The sequence below is a fragment of the Elgaria multicarinata genome, chromosome 3 (assembly GCF_023053635.1).
Source record: "Elgaria multicarinata webbii isolate HBS135686 ecotype San Diego chromosome 3, rElgMul1.1.pri, whole genome shotgun sequence".
NCBI classification, from domain to species: Eukaryota; Metazoa; Chordata; class Lepidosauria; order Squamata; family Anguidae; genus Elgaria; species Elgaria multicarinata.
The window spans coordinates 132,601,646-132,621,019 of record NC_086173.1 but is presented as its reverse complement, the minus strand read 5'-3'; the positions used below and the strand labels follow the sequence as shown (position 1 = coordinate 132,621,019).

The 19,374-nt window shown below is 39.6% G+C and overlaps 1 protein-coding gene across 11 annotated transcripts in view; it reads right to left on the bottom strand.

Moving 5' to 3' along the window:
* The window catches only part of FOXP1 (forkhead box P1), a 630,188-nt gene that overhangs the window by 158,953 nt on the left and 451,861 nt on the right, over positions 1 to 19,374 (bottom strand). For all 11 annotated transcript variants that reach the window (XM_063122009.1, XM_063122004.1, XM_063122006.1 and 8 more), the window contains one exon: positions 11,032 to 11,142. In XM_063122009.1, the coding sequence (XP_062978079.1) occupies positions 11,032 to 11,142 (111 nt within the window). The remainder of the gene's footprint in view (positions 1 to 11,031; positions 11,143 to 19,374) is intronic.

Below are 19,374 nucleotides of genomic sequence, written 5' to 3'. Positions count from 1 at the left end.
GACAAATGCTTCTAAACCTTTTGGCAAACAGTATCGGCAGGAAAAGCAAAGATTTCTTATGATCACAGAAGGCAATTTTCTTCAGGGACTGAACTTTGCAAGTATATCCCCATGGGTTTCATGGTTCTTCAATCTTGCCCCTTTACAATCTCAGCTGGCTTTCCTGCCTGGGCAACTTGCCAAGTGGACCGGACTGCTCCTCATTGCTGCTTCTGTTCTTAAGACACCTGCACCAACTGCTGTTATTCTTGGCTTCAGGAAATTTTCTGTCCACTGGACAGGCTCAAGTACTGTGCAGTAATATGATGCAGATTTCAGCACTCTAGGATGCATGTGTCAAAACAGTGCCATGGTTTGTAGCCGATCTGGGGAATGAGAGGTGGGAACCAGTAGTACAAAAATGCTGCCTACTCAAATTGACAGAAAAGCGACCTCTGCACTTTGTCAGAAATTCCTACAGACTTACCAAATAAATGAGTGTGCTTTTATCACACACAGTGAGATTCATATGGAAAATGGAAACACTACATCACTTGACCTCAGGTTGCTTCCCTTTTCAACCACAGATGAGTACCAAGAATAAAACTCTAAATCAACTTAAGATGTACTTTTAGCAGTCTCCTTTTCTTTTCTTTATTAGAACAAGTGAGCTTTTTTTAAGGCTCTAGATTTATTTAATAATAAATCAAGTTAAGAAAAAAGAAAAGAAAATGAATTTCTTTAACTGTAGTTTACTACTCCTACAGATGATCATTTCGTCTTGCATGTGTTTCACGCTGTCTTATAACAAGATAATGAGCAGAACTCACTCGTTCAAGAATAATTTGGAAATATTAACATTTACTTGTATTAACAGTACAGCAACAGATAAACAGCATTAGAAAACTGTGTTTGTATTTGAAGCATGACTGAGACTTCAGACAAAGTAAGAAAAGTCTGTGTTTAAGGTTACTGATGGCCAGTTCTTACAACTCTTTGAGCTCGTGGCAGGCCCGATGGTTTTTGCTCAGTCAGAGGCATCACTCTGTGTTGATGCCTTTCCAGAAGCATTAGCCTGTGTTGAGGTCCTCAAGAGAATGTCAACGGCATTTTCTGAACTCCGCCTGTATCAACCCTTTGCAAAACATCAACAAAACCCCACTCTACTCAGAAGACTGTTTTGTATTCCTTTGTGTTGAAATTCTACACAGTTAAAAATTAATACATAATAATTAAAACTCTGTTTCAGCTCAGTGCATGGCACCAGCAAACATAAATACTACTATCTTGTCATGGGCTGACATAGCTGAAGTCAAATGTTAAGTACATAAGAACATAAGAACTGCCATGCTGGATCAGACCAAGGATCCATCTAGACCAGCACTCTGTTCACACAGTGGCCAACCAGCTGTCGGCTAGGGATCGACAAAGCAGGACACAGTGCAAAGCACCTTCCCACCCATGTTTCCCTGCAACTGGTGCATACAGGCTTACTGCCTCAGATACTAGAGGTAGCACATAACCATCAGAGCTAGTAGCCACTGATAGCGTTCTCCTCCAGGAATTTATCCAACCCCCTTTTAAAGCCATTCAAATTCGCGGTCATCACTACATCTTGTGGTAGTGAATTGCATAATTTAACTATGCACTGTGTGAAGAAGTACTTCTTTTTATTTGTCCTGAATCTCCCACCAATGTTCCTAAAAATAGGCTCTAATAAATGTTATAAAGAGGGCTTATAAAGATGTTACCATGTTATAAATGTTACAAAGAGGTCCCCAAGTGAATCTCATATCCTTGGGACCATTTCAGTCCATTACAGGTAATCTATCTCACCATGCAAAATGGAGTTGATCTTAGCTTCCTCCCAACTAAGTGTGATTGATACGTGCCTGCAAACCTAAGTTTGTAGCATTCGGAGTTTCACTGAAAACATCTTAGGGATATATCTTAAAATGTAATGTGTGAACTGAAGCAGCCCAACTTGAGATTCCATTTTAAAAGAGTGTTTCTAGTTTCCAACTTGAAATAAATATCTGAGAAATTTGGGGACACTTAACACTGCACACAGTGGCAAATGAACATTATCCACTGTAAGTACAAATGTCAGAGTGCCACAGCTAATCCTAAATCACCATCTAACACTAAAGGCCAGAAACTTACATTTGCCTCAAAACACTACAACAACAACCCCTCCTATCCCCTTAATTCACTCCATTCTCCATCTTGTTCTCTGCCACCCAAATCATTATGATAAACTATGTCATTTTGGAATTCTTGATTTTTGAATGGTGCAAAGCAAGCAAACCACTTACAGTTTTACTCAATTTGCATAGACCAGCTTGACTATAAGATTTGCATATTCAAAAATTCAGAGTGCACACAATTCCATCTATTTAAAACCTACCTGTTGTGCACAACAACAATATGCGTTGCATGTGAAGTGCATAGATTCAAAATGTGGAAAAGCTGGAAAGTATATCAAAAGCAGATGTTTTTCTTAGGCTTCCAGTTCCTTGTCCCAGATTATGCCAATGATAAGAATCATCACTTGTAATTCCAAATGCTCTTCCTCAAATGGAAATAAAGTATTTTTCTGCAGAATGTGGCATTCTGGTCTGTTATAAAAGACAGAAATCAGCACACAGAATCTGAAGTGCCCTGACCTCAGCACTTTGTAAAACATCTCCCCATCCAATATGAATGGTCCTTCTGAAGCATCAGTACCTTCATTAATACATTAACAAGTATAAGCTGCTGCATTTAAACTCTCCTCACTATTGCTAGGAACAGTCTTGACAGCTTTGATGTAATCATACATGTAAAGACCCCTGACTATACAATTGTTGAAATGCCTCATGCCTACAACCAATCTGTTGCTTTTACAAGTTTAATCTTGGTATTAAGGGGCTGATTGTGGAACCATGTTGATACAACATCTTCAACCCAGCTGTACGTCGTATAAACCACTATAGGTGGTGACAAGCTTCCATGATTCCTAGTAATACTGCATACCTTTAACTCTGTAATCTATAATACTACAAAATACAGCTCTCTCTTTTCCCCCCAAAGCACAAGTGGACTATCAGCAAGGGTCCGACTGTGTTATTCCTAATTACCTTTTTTTCACTCTTGATCCTGTGGCTCTCATAATTAGTTACCTGGGGCTGCAATCCAATTTGAAGTGATGACAAGAAAGTGATCCATGAAAAAGTAATAAGTTAAATCCAATTTCAGCCTTCCTCTAATTAAATGCACATGGAACTAATGACTCAAACCCTACCATTTCAGTGATAATGGTAATTAGCGAGGTGGGAGTCACTCTCTTTTTCAACACTGTAGGTGTAAACCACAAGGTAAAATGGCAGGAGCACTCTTAATTACATATGTCATTTTGTCAGCAATTTACACATTTCTGACCAGTCAAGTATGTTTCATTTGTTTTCTTCTTCCATAATGTTTATAATGAATCCAGAAATATGTTCTGCCACATTCTGTAGCCTTGCAACCCCTATAAACACAATCTGCCTGCTAATCTTCACTTTAAAATAATGATGATAAATTAAATGTTTTACCTGTACAAAAAAACACCTCCTAAAAGGAGGATCACAAGATATAACCAGGCAACCACATTTTCCAACTGCGCAGTGATCTGTTGCAACAAATACAGTATTAATCCTTTTAAACCACCTAGAGAGCTTTGGCTATGGGGCAAAATAGAAATGCAGTAAATAAATAAATAAATAAATAAAACACGTTGGAACTGGGTCATCTGAAGGGGTTTAGACCCCTAAAGCTTTTGACAAAGCACTTTTTGGTAGCTTGCTGAAATAGTTTGATCTGAAAGTTAGTTGTACACTGGAACCCTTAGCCTGACAGCCATAGAGGGACAAAGACTAAGAATGACCTATACTCAGAAGGGACTATACCAATGTATCTGCACGAGTCAGTGATTTGGGGAAACCTCTGCATCACTGCTGTAGTGAGATTTGACTCAATCATTCCCAAGCCAACAACGTGGCAGAATTATCCACCCTCACAAGAAGTTGATTAAGAGATATTCTCAGAACATGACTCATACAGAAGCACAGTAGCAACCTCCCATGTGGATCACAGAATCCTTTAATTGTTTAATTAATTCCTCATGACATACAGCTTGGGAATATTGCCCTAGAACAACTAAGCTTGAGAAAGGAACCTTGCTACTGCTGCTTCTCCTCAACCCTCAAGGTTTCTGCTACTGCATGGTGACTTTAGGAAAGCAAACCAAGAAAAAACTCTCCCTCTTACTCAGTTACCTACCGGGGGGGACATGGACCAATTTAATAAGGAAATGGACCCAGTTCTAGTAACAATTAATAAGAAACAAAGCCAGTAACACTGGGCAGTATCCAATGTGACACTACCACTAACCTAAATTTTATTTCACTAACAAGCGACCTCTAGCATAAAGCAATAGCATTTCTTTGCATGATGGGTCTTCTGGGGAATAACCATGGTGCCAGCAAGTGATATTGGTCATTTATACTAGCACAATAACATGTTACATTAGTGGTAGTGTCACATTGGCTAATGCCCTCTGAATATACTTATTTTGTACATTTATGCCCTGCCTTTCTTCTGACATGTAACTCAAGGTGGCATACATAGGGTTCCAAGGTGGCCTCCCACACAGGCATTGATCAGACCCACACCTATATAGTTTCAGACCCAGACATACTTAGGAGACCATGCTCTGGGGGGAAAAAACCCAGAAGCTTTGTTTGCATTCTTCCTGACTGTACACCTACTCACACTGCATATTGGTATCTCATTCTGCCATTCTGTTTATTTATGGAATAGAAGCAATAATTTAAACCTAAAGGACTTCAAAAAATGTGTTGTTGTTTTTTTGCTATTTTATTTTAGGCAGCATTATTTATAACGTTAGGCCTAGTCAAGTTATTGTGGGTTTTAAGACAGTATTTTTGTTGTCAAAAGTTGAAGCTATAGACTAATCCTTTAAAAACTGAAAATGACAGAATTTTTCATAAGCCAGCATAAATTCCAATTTTAGATAGAATAAAACATATTTAAAAGGGTTATATGCATTAGATAATGTAAATAATTACTTTGTATGAGTCAAATGTAATTCACAATACCTATGATGGTATAGAATATGTGGCTCACTGTTTTTCATATTAACGATGCCATACTCATTTGGGCTGGTTCACATGTAACACTAAATCATGGTTTAATGCTATGTATACAAACTGGATCAAGCCCGAGCAAAGCCGCAGGCTCCCATGTTCTCCAGCCTCTCTCCTCTTCCCATGCAACCAGGAAAACTAGCATTTAGTTCCATTTTCAATGAAATTTGTCTTTCAAAGAAATCTGTTCCATGCGAACCATAGATCAAGATTTCTGGTTAGTTAAACAAGCCAGGTTCACATAATCCTTGATTTGAAGTTGGCTTGATTAGAAACTGATCAAAGTTTGTTTTTAACCATGATCTCTGGTTTGTACATAACTTCCAGGATTCTTTGAAAGTGACATGAAATGCTAGCAAAGTCTTTCTCCTAGCTGCACAGGAGGAGAGGGGAGGAGGAGTACACAAGGTCGTTTAAACTTGTGCACATATTGCTAGGCAATTGGTCAGAGTTACGTGTGAACCAGCTCTTTGTGGTCAGTTGGGAATCCCTGTCTGCACATCTCTTAGCTGCTGAGATAAACATAGTGGACAAACATCAAAAAGTGGCAAAGGAATGGAGAGCTTTTCAAAGGGTACTACTCCATTTGCACATTGAAATCACAGGGCCAGAAGAGATCACTGCCTAACAAATTGCCAGTTGCCCTGGGCCCTCTAGAGCTGAAGGGAAGGCTCACAGTGGCCTCTACCACTAGCTAGGGCACCAGCAGATTATAACCCCTGCCTCCCAGCAAGATCATCATGGTGAGGGGAAAACCAATAGGGTCCCATCTATTGACCAGACAAGGAACAGCAGCAGTGGACTAGTTTTTCCTATCCCTACCCTGCACCAAAAAGAACACACAGCTCCAAATTCCAGTTGCCCCTTGATTGAAGAATTAAGCACACTCTGGCCCCATCCAGAGAGCTTCGGCTATGGGGCGGTATATAAATGTAATAAAATAAATAAATCCAATGGCTAGGGGATCAAGGGCCACTGAGAAATTTAATCCCCATCCTCTAAGGACCCTGTCTCACCAGGAAGAGCATCAGTGAAAAGGGAAGACAAGCCTGGCCCCATACATCAGCCAGACAACGAGCTGATGCAGAATGCTGCCTCTACATTCCTGGAATTGCAGAAGCAAGAGGAAAGGGAACTGTAGTGGATTTCATCAGGCAAAAGAACAAGAGTTGCCAACCACTAGTAAAGGGAAAACACCACCAGGGAAGATTAACCTGGCTCAAACTTAGATATAAATGCCCACTTACAGCTTACTTCATTCTGACCCTGGAGAACTAAGCTCCCAATTCTACCTTTTCCTTCCACTCCCCTTCCCTTTGGTGTCTTGTCTTTTTCATTTGTTATTTGTTTTACCCCCCTATTTGATTGTTTTACAACACAAGCCTTTGCACGTCTACTCAGCAGTAAGTCCCCTTGAGTTCAATGGGATTTATTCAGAAGTAAATGTCGGTAAAATGAGTACCCAGTTAGCTGGGGGAAAGGTAATAACGGCCAAGGAAGGCAACGGCAAACCACCCCACTATAAGGCCTGCCAAGAAAACGTCAGCAAAAGCTGGCGTCCCTCCAAGAGTCAGTAATGACTCAGTGCTTGCATGAGAGGTTCCTTTCCTTTTCCAAATGGGCATGAGATTGAAGTTTCATTTTTTAAAAAATAATAATACTATAGTGAGCCACTGTGGATGTTAATTTTTAATATAAAAAAATCAAATCTAATGAAGTAATATGTATGCTGCTGTCCCTAAATTAGCATGAGTCTGGGCCTTGCCTGGGATATTTACCATGTTTACTTGTTTACCCTGGCTTTTCCCAACCATTACCTTATCTAAACGTTGTAACACTTTTTATGATGTATTGTTTTTGCAATATGCTGTGAACTTCTTCAAGATTTTTAAAATGGGCAGTGGTATATAATTGTTCTAAAATGAATAAGATAAATAAATAAAATAGATTTCTCCATCCCACTTACTAGTCATAACATTTTAATGATAATTTTAGTTTATATTTGGAGTACATGTTATTACTCCTATCCTCACAGCTCATCTAACACTGAATAATGAATGCCATGTTAATATTATTGCCTTGAAAGTCTTACAAAGCAAGACATTTCAGGATGCTACTCCAGACTTTATGAAAGTATTATTGGCCATAATATCCAACTTTCTTTTGAGCCTAGGATACAGTTTTAAAGCAAAATTTAATGCTGCCAAACAGGCATAGAATTTTATTTTCTTGAGCAAAAAGGTGTATCTTGATTTTCTTTATAAATATATGTAAACAACTAAAATTCCCAAACAGAAAAAAGTTAGTATCAAAAGTGAATGATTAAAAGTGCAAATTGTAATCAATGAAGTAAAGTATTCCTAGATATACACATCCTGGTCAGGTGAAGATTTGAATTTCTGTGGCTAATCCAGACATTATGAAGCAGAAGTTGACAAGAGTGGGAAATATTTGCACAAAGAGTTTTAATTTTTTATCTCATCCCATTGTGTTTTTGATATTTTTTTAAGTCTTCTAATTTCTGGCAATTAAAATCAATTCTTTAAACTTTCAATTTTCTTTTGTTTGTATTATTAGGCTGTGAAGACAGAAATCCCTGCCAAATAAAAGACAAAGTTGTATACTAGCTATGCTTACATATGTGAGTCACAGCATTTGTATTTGGATATTTATTTATTTTTAAAAACCTAGCAGCAGACCACATCTCAGACAAAATGCTTATACACAAAATGTATGAAATATGCTAGAACATGTCTCCAACAATAGCTGTCAAGGTCAAGAGGGGAAAAAGATATTCTACTAGAAGACATTAAACTGACTCTTGTGTCAAAGTCAATGGACATATGATGTCACGACTAGCATTGATGTATGTAATGTTCTGCCTACTTCATTGGTGAGTTGCTAGGAATGTGAGAAGTTATCAAATTTTCTACCTTAGTTTTTACCCGTTTGGTTCACACCCCAGCTGCTATTAAATTAGACAGAGTGAGACTGACTGAGACCTCACTTAGCAATATGCTTTAGTGACCATAAATTGTATGTGTATATACAACATTCAGCATGCCTATCAAACTGGCCCATACTCTTGGGTTATTAGCTCACAGATTCAGGTGCAAGCGGGTCCAACAAAATGGATTATACACCATAACAAACATTCTAGAATAATATTCTACCTCCCCTCCCATGTTTCAAACGAATGTGTCCAATTTTTTTTTCATGTATTCATTATCTTTACTATTAAAAGAGAGAGCTAAAGCTAGGGAACATAACCAAAATGTCTATACAAAGGCCTAAATGCACAATATAAATCTTAAAGCACCCAAACTAAGAAAATGATTCCAGACATAATTTTTGAAGAATACTATCAGAAAACTTTATTAAGCAATGATTTAAAGACCCAGCTATATTAAAGGAGGACAAGAACCTGGCTTGCTATGTAGACTAGGAATAACCTGAAATTATGACCTTGATTTTAGATTAAATATGATAACTGACTCTTGACAAAGATGAGGCAAACAGTGATATTCAAAAGTTCCATGTTGTCAAGTAAAATGAGAAAGAATCTGTGTGCATTTGTATATTTTTCTAAACAAATTCTCTTCCGTACTCAGGCTCTTTTAAAATACACATTTTATTGTCCCATTGGGCTCACAGTGTCTGTTATATTCAAGAGTAGGTTTAAGGATGCAAAAGCTCAAGGAGCAAGGGTGGAAAAAGAATGGGCAGTCATTTGAATCAGTGAGTGACAGGTTGGACCAGCTCTCTGTATACATTAATAAATTAGAATTTTAATTGTGTCTCTCACTGCAGAAGCAGCTCCAACACTTTAATATGTACCAACAATTGGCTATGTTATGGAATCTGCGATGTGGCCCTCACTGTTGACCTCTGAAACACAATTCCCAGTCTGACTACGGAAACTGTTTGGTTTGATCCTTTCAACTTATTTGAATCCTGACAAATAAGCTCACAGCTGAAAGGTCAACACAGTCATATTTCATCCTCTGGAGCAATTCTTAAGACATCTGCACAACAAAGCACTTCTTCTAGTACCTGACATTGGGCCTTGCCAGCACAATATCTCATTAAAAATGTCCCCAGTAGAAGAGTCTATTAAAAGGCAAATAGATCTGCTATGGCTTGACCAAAATAACGTGGTTTTTTTTAAAGTTTTAACAAAACACCATGAATTTAGCATCCAGTTCTTTCATAACAATGCTTTTTAATACACATTTGTCCACAGAAAGGACAGTTTATTCCTTCTGAAAGAATATTGATTTACTCTAAACAGAAAGGTGGGGTACCACAGAGTTGAGCATGATCGTGTGACCTAGGAGTTCTAACCATGTCTCTGAATCTCATCTGTTTCTGTGATCACCAGCCCACAACCTAACCTGCCAGTCCTCCCCTCAATAAACCTGGGAAAACAATGTATATTTGATATTATGTGTTGAATATAGATCTTTTAAAAGAACTTCTAAGGAAAGCGTTATTACAACCAATTATACAAGATACCTTTTTTTAAAGAAAATTTTTGAACATTGATTAGGATCCTAAAAATAATATACTGAAAGGAAGTCCATGCAAGGAAGGCTTTCTATCCCCCTCCTCCTGCCAAAGACCCTTTCCAAAGCCTGTGTGTGTGTGTGTGTGTGTGTGTGTGTGTGTGTGTGTGCGCGTGCGTAGAACTATGAAGGATGGAAAGCAAAGGGCTACTGGGGGGGACCATGCAATATTGGGCAAACTTCAACTTGATTTTGGACAACTCCCATCTCCTCCATTCCAGGAGGGATCACCCAACCTTCTGGAGAGGTTTAAGGAGGAGAGGAGCTCTGGAGGAGATAGATTACCCATCTGTGAACTGCCCACTGTTCAGTTATCTTAAGATCCAAGAACCACTTCTCAATTTTATTTTAGACAACATTCTCACTGAAATTAACTACAGATAAGTAACAAATAAGCAACAATCCTTCACAAGTACCAAAACAATTGACTAAGCAACCCCCTACTACCATGATTATATGATTTAATTATCTTTACTACAAAAAATAAACCAAATCAGCAGTTGATAAGCCTATATCTTCTGAAACAACTTGCCTGTGACTTGATATGTAACGATACAGGTTGAAAAAACATACAGATTTCCTTGCAAAGGTTGCTTAAGAAAATATTGAGGATGTAATCTCAAATATAGATTTCTTGACATGTGTAATAAATGTCTTTGGGAAACAAAATTGTCTTTTCACCAGAATGTTCAAACCTCACCCCAAAGTTGCATCAATGAAATGTTTAAAATGCTAATTAAAATGCAAAATGTTTAAAATGCACAGTTGTTTTTAAACAAGATCAGCTTCACTAACTCTGAATTAAGGTTGTCACATGTCCTTTATTTCAAAGGATGGTACCATCTTCCAGATATCTTTTATATAGAGGACAATGAATGCCCATTTTTCAAAATATCGTACATTCAAGGTGTATGATGGATGCCCCTCATTCCAGAAACTGCTCTTCCTCATATGTATAACGATGACCTCCCACAGAGGAAGCTCCCTTTTGCTGAGTTAGATATTGATCCATCTCAGTATTGTCTCTAGGTTGTTTGATAGAGGTTCTCCAACCTGATTTGGAGATGTGAGCAACTGAACCTGGGAACTTCTCCACATAATCACTGAAGTTATTTATATTATTGGTGAAAATTTCAAAATTACTCAGCATTAATACACTTCCACCATAACTACCAAGCATGGTTGAGCAACCGACACCAGAAGCAATACTGAGTGTGTATTTTTTTAAAAAAAAAAAACCCTCTTCCCAATACAAACTCAGAGCAAGTCACAAGTACAATTTTGTTGTATTTTCTTACCTGAAGGGCTGGCTGTTTGTCATTCCTCTTAGGAGACTTTAGTCCACTAACTTGTTGTTGATGTTGTTGTTGCTGCTGCTGTAACAGAAGCTGCCTTGCTACCTGAAGAGCCTGAGGGAAAATCATGAGAGAAATATTTATTTATTGTATGTCTATCCTGCCCAATAACTCAAGATCTCTGGGCGGTTCACAACATAATGAAAATAAATTTAATCTAGCACACATTATCAGATTATTTTATGTGTACATGCTCTCTGGTGTACTCACCTGTGACAAACCCTATTTTCTGATGTAGCTCAACAGTGCCGCCTAGAGAGCCTGGTATCTTGGAATCTTTCACACATGAAAGGTTGTCCAGTTGGAACAAGCCAGTTCTTTTATAATTCAAGTGTAAGATTATTAGGAAGGTGAGTCCAGCCAATAAGTACTTCTTTGATTTATTGGCTAGATCACCGAGATAAAAATGGAGGCTATCACAATATTGGACAAAACAACAGCCAGTCCTAACTAAAGGATTGGCTTATTCTGAACTCGTATTTCAATAAAAGAGTCATCTTCCTAGCAACATCTAAAAAGGAGGCCAAGATCCTGTCTTTCAGACCATTTTCTATACAAAGAACTCTGCATATGCTCTGATACTCTACTCATGCTGGTAATAAGTAACTGGCTAAATTAGATGGACTTCAATCTTTACTTGGAATTCTATATCTGTTATTGTTGCCTTTTTTCGTTGTTCCCTTTTTCCTTCCCCCCACCTCAAATAAACTCTTTCTTTATATTTGACATTTGGCTGTGCTGTTTTCAACGGAAATTTCACTAAACAATTCCCTATGTGAATAACCCCATGCTTGCAAAGCTACCCCTTGTGTTCAAAGGATTTTCACACAGTTTTGTTAAGTTCTGTATGTCTGGGTTTCTGGAAACAAAATTCAAAACACCTTTCTTTTTATTTTTTCTGAGACCTGGGCCGAAGGGAAGAAGGGGCAGGAAGGCTTAGAACTCTCCAAGCAGCTGGACAGACTAAGGTGTGTCAAGAAGTTCAACCTGACCAGTGGCAACCTATTGTAATTCTTTTTGAGGGATACAGGGCCCACCAGGAGGGAAAATCAACCCCAACTCCCAGATCTGCAAAGAAACTCTGCAATATTTGATCACTATTTGTCACTGGACCACAGCAGTGGCACAAGAACAGTTATACAAAGAGTAGAAAATCAACAACAAAACGTCCATATGGTAATGATGACCCCTCAACTCAGGACACAATGAATGGCCAAACTGTTCCTAAGTTGACTGTTTTTGCTAATAAATTGATTTTACCAATACTTATGGTGTTCCACACTCTGCCCCTATCTTGACTGAGGCTTTCACAATACAGGGTGTCAGTTCACCAGATTATGTGTCAGGTAGTTTTACAATTTGATGTAAGAAATGCTTCTGAGGCAGGAGTAAACAAAAGAAGATGTTTGTTGATGAGAACATGGCCTTGGCTGTTTTTCTGTCTAATGAGTCATCAATGGCCAACATCCTAGCTTCTCAAAGAATACAAGAGCAACATCCCCTAGAGCAAAAGATATTTCATGAGATAATTGTTTTATTCCTCCTTGTTGAAGAGTATTTATTTATTTATTTACAATATTTATATACCGCTCCCTATTGAGAATTTTGGAGCGGTGGACAAAATAGAATAGAAAAAACACACATTAATAATACATTTTTAAGCAAAACAAAGTGCAAAATAAATCACGGCTTCCTGGAACAACAACATTTTCAGGAGGCGCTGGAAGGAATGCAGAGTTGGTGCCTGCCTGACCTCCAGTTCATGTTCATACATTACTTTCCCTCCCAGGATTCTCTCCAAGGAGACCAGAAGCTGACTTCAGGCTCATAATTGGCTCACATTCTTGCTTCCTGCCACGTCTTTTCCTTTGCGTTCATTACTGGGAGAGGTAAATACCTGAACTAGGATATCCTATGGTTAGCAGAACACAGGGAACAGAATCCAATTCTGCCCATGTCCAAGTGGAAGCTACCACCAGTCTAACGGAAGCTAGAGCTTCGAAAAGCAACCAGAAACAAACTGAAATACTTGTTTTCAGAATTGATCAGGTCAAGGGAGCTCCACTGATCTGTCCTGTTCTGAAAAGTAGTGTTTCGGCTTCTTTCCTGGGTTGCTCTAAGAAGTGCCAGTTTCCTGTAGTGCTAGCAGTGGGTCCAACTGATGCAACACCATCAGCAGAGGCAGCATTGGATAGTGCTCAAGATCTCGCTGAGCCTGAAAGATTAAACCGTCTTTAACACTAGACATTGAAGGTGGACAATAAACATGGAGCTTCATTCAGGGGCCTCTGCCCATGATGTCACTTGTTAATTCATATTACCTTTAATGCATTTGCATATTAAAGTAAAGTGTGTTGAAAACTGACCCTGCCTTTTCAATGGTAAAAATCAGCCCCAGATTATTAGACCATTAGATGATAAGGCAACAAGCATTGTTTTCATGGTTCCAGACTAAAAGTTCATTTAGGGCAGCTATCCTATGCATGTTTAAACAGAAAAAAGCCCTACTACTCCCAATGAGCCCCAACCAGCACGTTAGGAGTTATAGGACTTTTTTTCAGTCTAAACATGCAGGGCTGTGCCCTTAATCTATCAGTCTGTTTCCAATAATGTTCAGCCCAATGTATTTGGTAAATTCCTAAACAAGTATGAGATGGAGACTCCTCATAGCTGTCCTCAGTATTTGGAAGCTAGAAGTATGATGCCTCTGAATATTACATTTCTATTTGTAGTTATCCTAGCTAATAGCTACTGAGAGTCTTCTCTTTTCTTCAAGCCATCTTAGTGACATCATCACTATATCTTGTGTCAAGTAACAGTTAACTGTATGTTGGGTGGGGTGGGGGAGAATAGCTTTCTGACAAAAGAAAGTATCACTTGAAGAAAGTAATAGAGAAGGTACAATCTTCCGCTACATGTCCACAGAATGATGAAATAGGTCTCACTTTTTGAACAAGTTGACCACACTTGGCAATATGGTGTGGCAGAAAGTAGCATTCTGAATATCTGGCAATTACTAATACCTGATGGGAAGTTAGAAAACAGAAGAAAAAGAGCACCCATGTGAAATGCCAGCAATGGCTGGATCGATGAGGGGAAATTGTAAAGGAGTCAGCAGTGGCAGTAGCAGTACCACAGTTGGAAATACATTTGGAATTGTTGAGAAAGTATCGGGGCGACATAAACAGGAGACTGGGGGAAAGAACAAAGAGTTGCATGAAGTGCTTCCCCACCCAGCTCAATCTGATAAACCTGAAGCACTCACCAACATTTCAGATGGAAAGGAGAAAGCCTGCCTGTAGGAGCCAGAAGGAAATTAATGCCTGCAGGAGGACAGCTGGAAGCTTAGATGCCTCAAGGAGTTGCCTCTTGCTTGCTGCCTCATTGGAGGATTCACCATTGCTGGACTCAAGGGTTTCCTTGTCTCCTTGGAGACGTTCAGTACATGCGTAGGTGTTAACAGTGGGAAGAGTGAAGACTTCATTAATGTAAAACAAGAAAGAAATAGTCCCTGTGCAAGATGCTCCCACGGAAGGAGTGAGTGAGGCATCCACACTTCCTTCTGCATATGTTCTCTGAGATATTTAGCAAATGCAGATTACACTGCATTCTTGAATTAATTGAGGTGGCATCTTTAGTTCTGCAAGTCAGGAAACATGATCCCTCAATGAGCTAGAGAGGTCTGGTGATTGGGTGGGGGTGGGGGAACATAATCAGCAAAGCAAGCTGATGGTGCTTCGCAAAGCCCAGAATATTAAGCTCCTATTTCTTCTTTGATACACTATCTGGAGAGACACCTTAAATGTCCAAATATGCAAATTTTCCAACATGGGAAAAACATATAGCTGACACACAAACAGCATGGTCATGATTTCTTTTTCCATTTCAATCTAACCTGCAGTTATATATATTTAGCCAGGTTTGGAACACCATTTCAGGAACCCATGTTCTCTCTCAATTGCAATGGTAAAGAAGGAAGCTTTGTGTCTCCAAGACCCTAGTCTTCTAATGAAGCAAGACCTTAGAGGGCCAAATATACAATTAACAAGGTGTACAGCAAGCTTCCATTGGTAGTTTAAACAACTGAAGTATAATCAACTAAAGTTGTAGTTCATTAATTGTTGGTGAACAACTTAAATAATTCTTTAGAATACAACAAATAATTTCTGGACACCCTCCTAATATTGTGCCGCAAGTGTAGGAATGTGAAGAGGCCATATTTAGGACAAGTCACACAATTCATAGGATCCAGGATATCATGATGTATATGTTGTACTGCACATAACAATAGATATTTATGATAAAAGTTACAATATATAAATTTTGTATCATGTAGATATAAAATTGCAAGTAATATTTAAATACCACGTTGTTTTTGTCCTTCACTCCACCCATATTGCAATAGCTATAGGAGATTTCATGTGATGTTATTTTCCTGTCCATTATGGCAGAGAACACAATGACCAAATTGGTTTTTATAGGGGTTTTTTTCTTATTTATGTTCCCGGAACAATTTGCTTTACAAGAAATGCCTAATTTCCTTACTGATGCTGGCTCTGGCGTGAAGAATCCTTAAGACCATCTTGCTTGTATTCATGGGAGCTTATCACAATACTAAATCCTTCCACCTAAAGAGACATTCTGAGCTTTTCAGTGAAAAAGGTTGGTGAAGTGTGGAATTACTACTTGCTCTGCAGAAGTTGCAGGAGAAGGATGGCACAAAAGAAACGTGCTTTGGACTAGCACATGTGTGGCAAGTGATGAAGGTTCAGTTCAACCATAACTCACGAACCCCTGTAGGTTTTGCCACTGATATCACAGGTTTTGTTAGGAAAGATGTTAAGGTATGTCCTTGGTGCCCCCCTCTTGCTTCACTCCTGCCTCTCTCCACAAGTATTGCAGCATGGACGTAGAAGTATAAAACAGTGTGGAGACTCTGGTGTTTATCAACACTGGATTTTTAAAAGAACATTTCCCCACATTTAGAGCATGGGGATACATCAATTCACCCTGGCTTTTGACCCCCTGGCCCCACTCACCCCACTGTGCAGATGCAGGCATGAGCTCCCCCAACTGCTCTCCAAACCACCCCAACCTGACGCCTCCACCCGGAGACACATGGAAGAACTGCCCGTAGGCCTATATTTCAAAGGGCAATACTAACTTCCATCCAGCAGACCTTACATGGGGGGATAACCCCTTTTCCCTGTGGCATCCCATAATAAGCTTCGCTATTCACCAAACCGAACTAACCTGCTAGCAAATTACCACAGCTATCTATGTGTGAAATTTGGGGCAGCTTGAACAAGGGGGAGCTTAGCTATGCCCCCCAAATGTGAGCCATTCCAGTTATGGGGGCTATTTGCAGTTACACTTTGATAGCAGAAAGTTACTTTGCACACATTCCAAAAGTATGGCTGATTATTACTTCACATGTTCCAGGATTAACAACCAGTGAGCGTGTATTCAAATGAAGCACTGGAGGGCAATGAGAAGGTGGGTACACTGAATAGTGCAGGCTGGCAACATAATAATCAAGATTCAACATGTGGAAGGCATAACATCCCCTTTCTATGTTCTGCTAACATCGAAAGGGGATGTTATCCCTTCAGCATGTTGGATTTTGTTATAGAAAAACCTGGGGGTGGGGTGGGAGGAGGGGCGGATTGCTACTACTAAAGTTTGGCAAAAGGAAGTCCTGGCTATCAAGCTATACAGTCTGTTCTGTAATTCAGAGTATCTCTCTCTTTCTCTAATTTCTTCTGAGACTCTCCCTTCCCTCCTAACCTGAGATCAAACCTTCTTGCCCTGTAATTCTAAAGGCTAATCAACAGTCATCACTCCTCTGGAGCCTGAGAAGAAAGGAGAGGAGCACTAGAAAGTAAGCAATATGGCTAGCATAGTAGGAAATGTGCTTTTCTTCCTTCCTTCCTTTCTCTCTCTCTCACCTCATCTAAGCCATTTCAAGATTTTTTGGAGTGCTTTTGTGAAATTAGGTTGCTGATCTCCATTCAACCTCAATGGACACTAACCCTTATAATACTGGCACTTGTAGCCTAATCTGGTCTGACAAACGCTGCTCAAGAGAGAGGCCCAGAACTCAGCAAGCCCTATATCTCTGTTAGTTTGTAGACACAGAAGTCAGGGAGAGAATCTTAGCTCAGGCTGAAAAGTGTACACTTTTATGAGCTTGGATGATAGTAATCCCTTCAAGACGAGCAATAATAATAATAATAATAATCTGATAGAGGGCTCTGTAACTTCTAAGAACATTCAAGACCTCAAACATTCACAAACAGAATGATATATTAATAAAGCACTCTGTACACAAATAAGCCAATTTGCAATTAAGCAAACATGTTTGTTAGTAGTGACTTCTACAGTGTCTCAAATCCTCTTTCTATACATAGAAACTCAGCACTGTGACATTCTTTCATGTGTTTTCCTTCATCTACTGAATTCCATCAATATCACTCCCTTCACCAGCAAAGCTTTATACTAGAACTTTGGAGGCGGGCACAAACAGGGCACCAGGGCTGTAAGGGCAACCTTCACATATATCATTAACCCCGTTTAGAAATTGGACAAAAAGCAGCAGAAGAGGAGAGCTTCTTGAAAGAGAGTGGGCTCTTGATGAGACTGAGGTAGGACATGATAGAGGTTTATAAAATGATGCACAGAGGAAGCAGACATAGATTTTTTCCTCCCTGTCCCTCGTAATGTGGGGAGAATCGAATGAAACTAATTACCAGTAGATTCACAACAGGCAAAAGAAAGTAGCTCTTCACACAAAATATAAGTTTATGGAATTCACTCAGTGGTGATGGACACTAGATAGCTTTGAAAGGGGAATTAGATAAATTCATGGAGTGTTCAATGGCTATCAATACTGTTTTTAAATCAATATTGTATTTATGCTTTCGATGGTTTTAAATTTTTGTATATCTGTTTTTAATGTTCATTGTTTTTAACTTTTGTAAACTGCCCAGAGAGCTTCGGCTATGGGGCGGTATATAAATGTAATAAAATAAATAAATATTCGTCATTATGGTTCTAGGGAACCTGCATGTTCAGAGGCAATATATGCCACTGAATACCATTTTCTGAGAGGCAACATCAATGAAGGGAAATCACCTTCATGCCCTGCTTTTGGACTTCCCAGAGGCATCTGGCTGGCCGCTGTGATAAAGTGGATACTGGACTACGTGGACCTTTGGCCTGATCTAGGAAAACTCTACTTAAGTTCTTTATAAGTCACTAACAAAATCGAGCACTGACACATGGAGACAAGGCTTGCCCCAAAGAAACTATGGGCATGGCTAGACGAGGGGGTTGGAGGGCTTTGGTCTCGTGATTTTATGATCATGAAATCGTTCCCCTCATCTACACGTGGCACGCGACATCCCAGGAGGAAGAGGACATTGTGGCCGCCATTTTGTGTTTTTTTTCCCCAGAGAAGAGCACAGGAATGCTCCTGCGCAATTTTTTTAAAAAAACACCCTCCTGCTTCCCCCACCCCACCCCCAATGGGCACAGAGCTCCTGAGGAGCTCCGTGCCCCATGCCTGGCTCCTGGCAGTTACTCACAAGGAGTCAGGACGAAAACGGGACAGCGGGTCACACGTTCTGCTGTCTAGGGATCATCCCTAGACTGCAGAAAAATCTGAATTTATTGGTAGGGCAATATCCCGGGCCAAGGGAGGGATCGTCCTTCCCTGCTCCTGGGATGCCGTGTGTGTCATGTGGACGCACAGGGACAATCCAGGGACGATCACCGGGATATCGCCCCATCTAGCCATGCTCAATATCATACTAGAGGACATCCTCATAAAAGCCATCTTGAGTGCTGAAACTGGTGCCAGTATCCCATGGCTTCTAGAAGCCTGCCCTGTACTGAAGTTACCAACACCAAGGAAGCAACTTACTAGTCTATCCCAGTGTAGCTTGGCAATCATAACCTCACTCTGTTTAGCATTGAGACTGCTGGATACGGTTCTATAACAAGCCATAACTGGTCAGCACACTGGTCATAAAATCACCTGAGTTGAAAATACGCCCACAGACATACATCTAGTCCTTGAGTATAGCATAACTACACAGTTCTTGTCACCTCATTTTGGAAAGGATATTATAGAACTAGGGGGGAAATGCCTGGAACACCATAAAAAAAATCAGGGGTTAAAACAGCAACCTTATAAAGAAAGGTTAGGCAGGGAAAAATTGAGAGCCTACCTCCAGTTAACATCAGACAACATGCTAAACCATGGTTAGTCTGCTAATCCCTTTT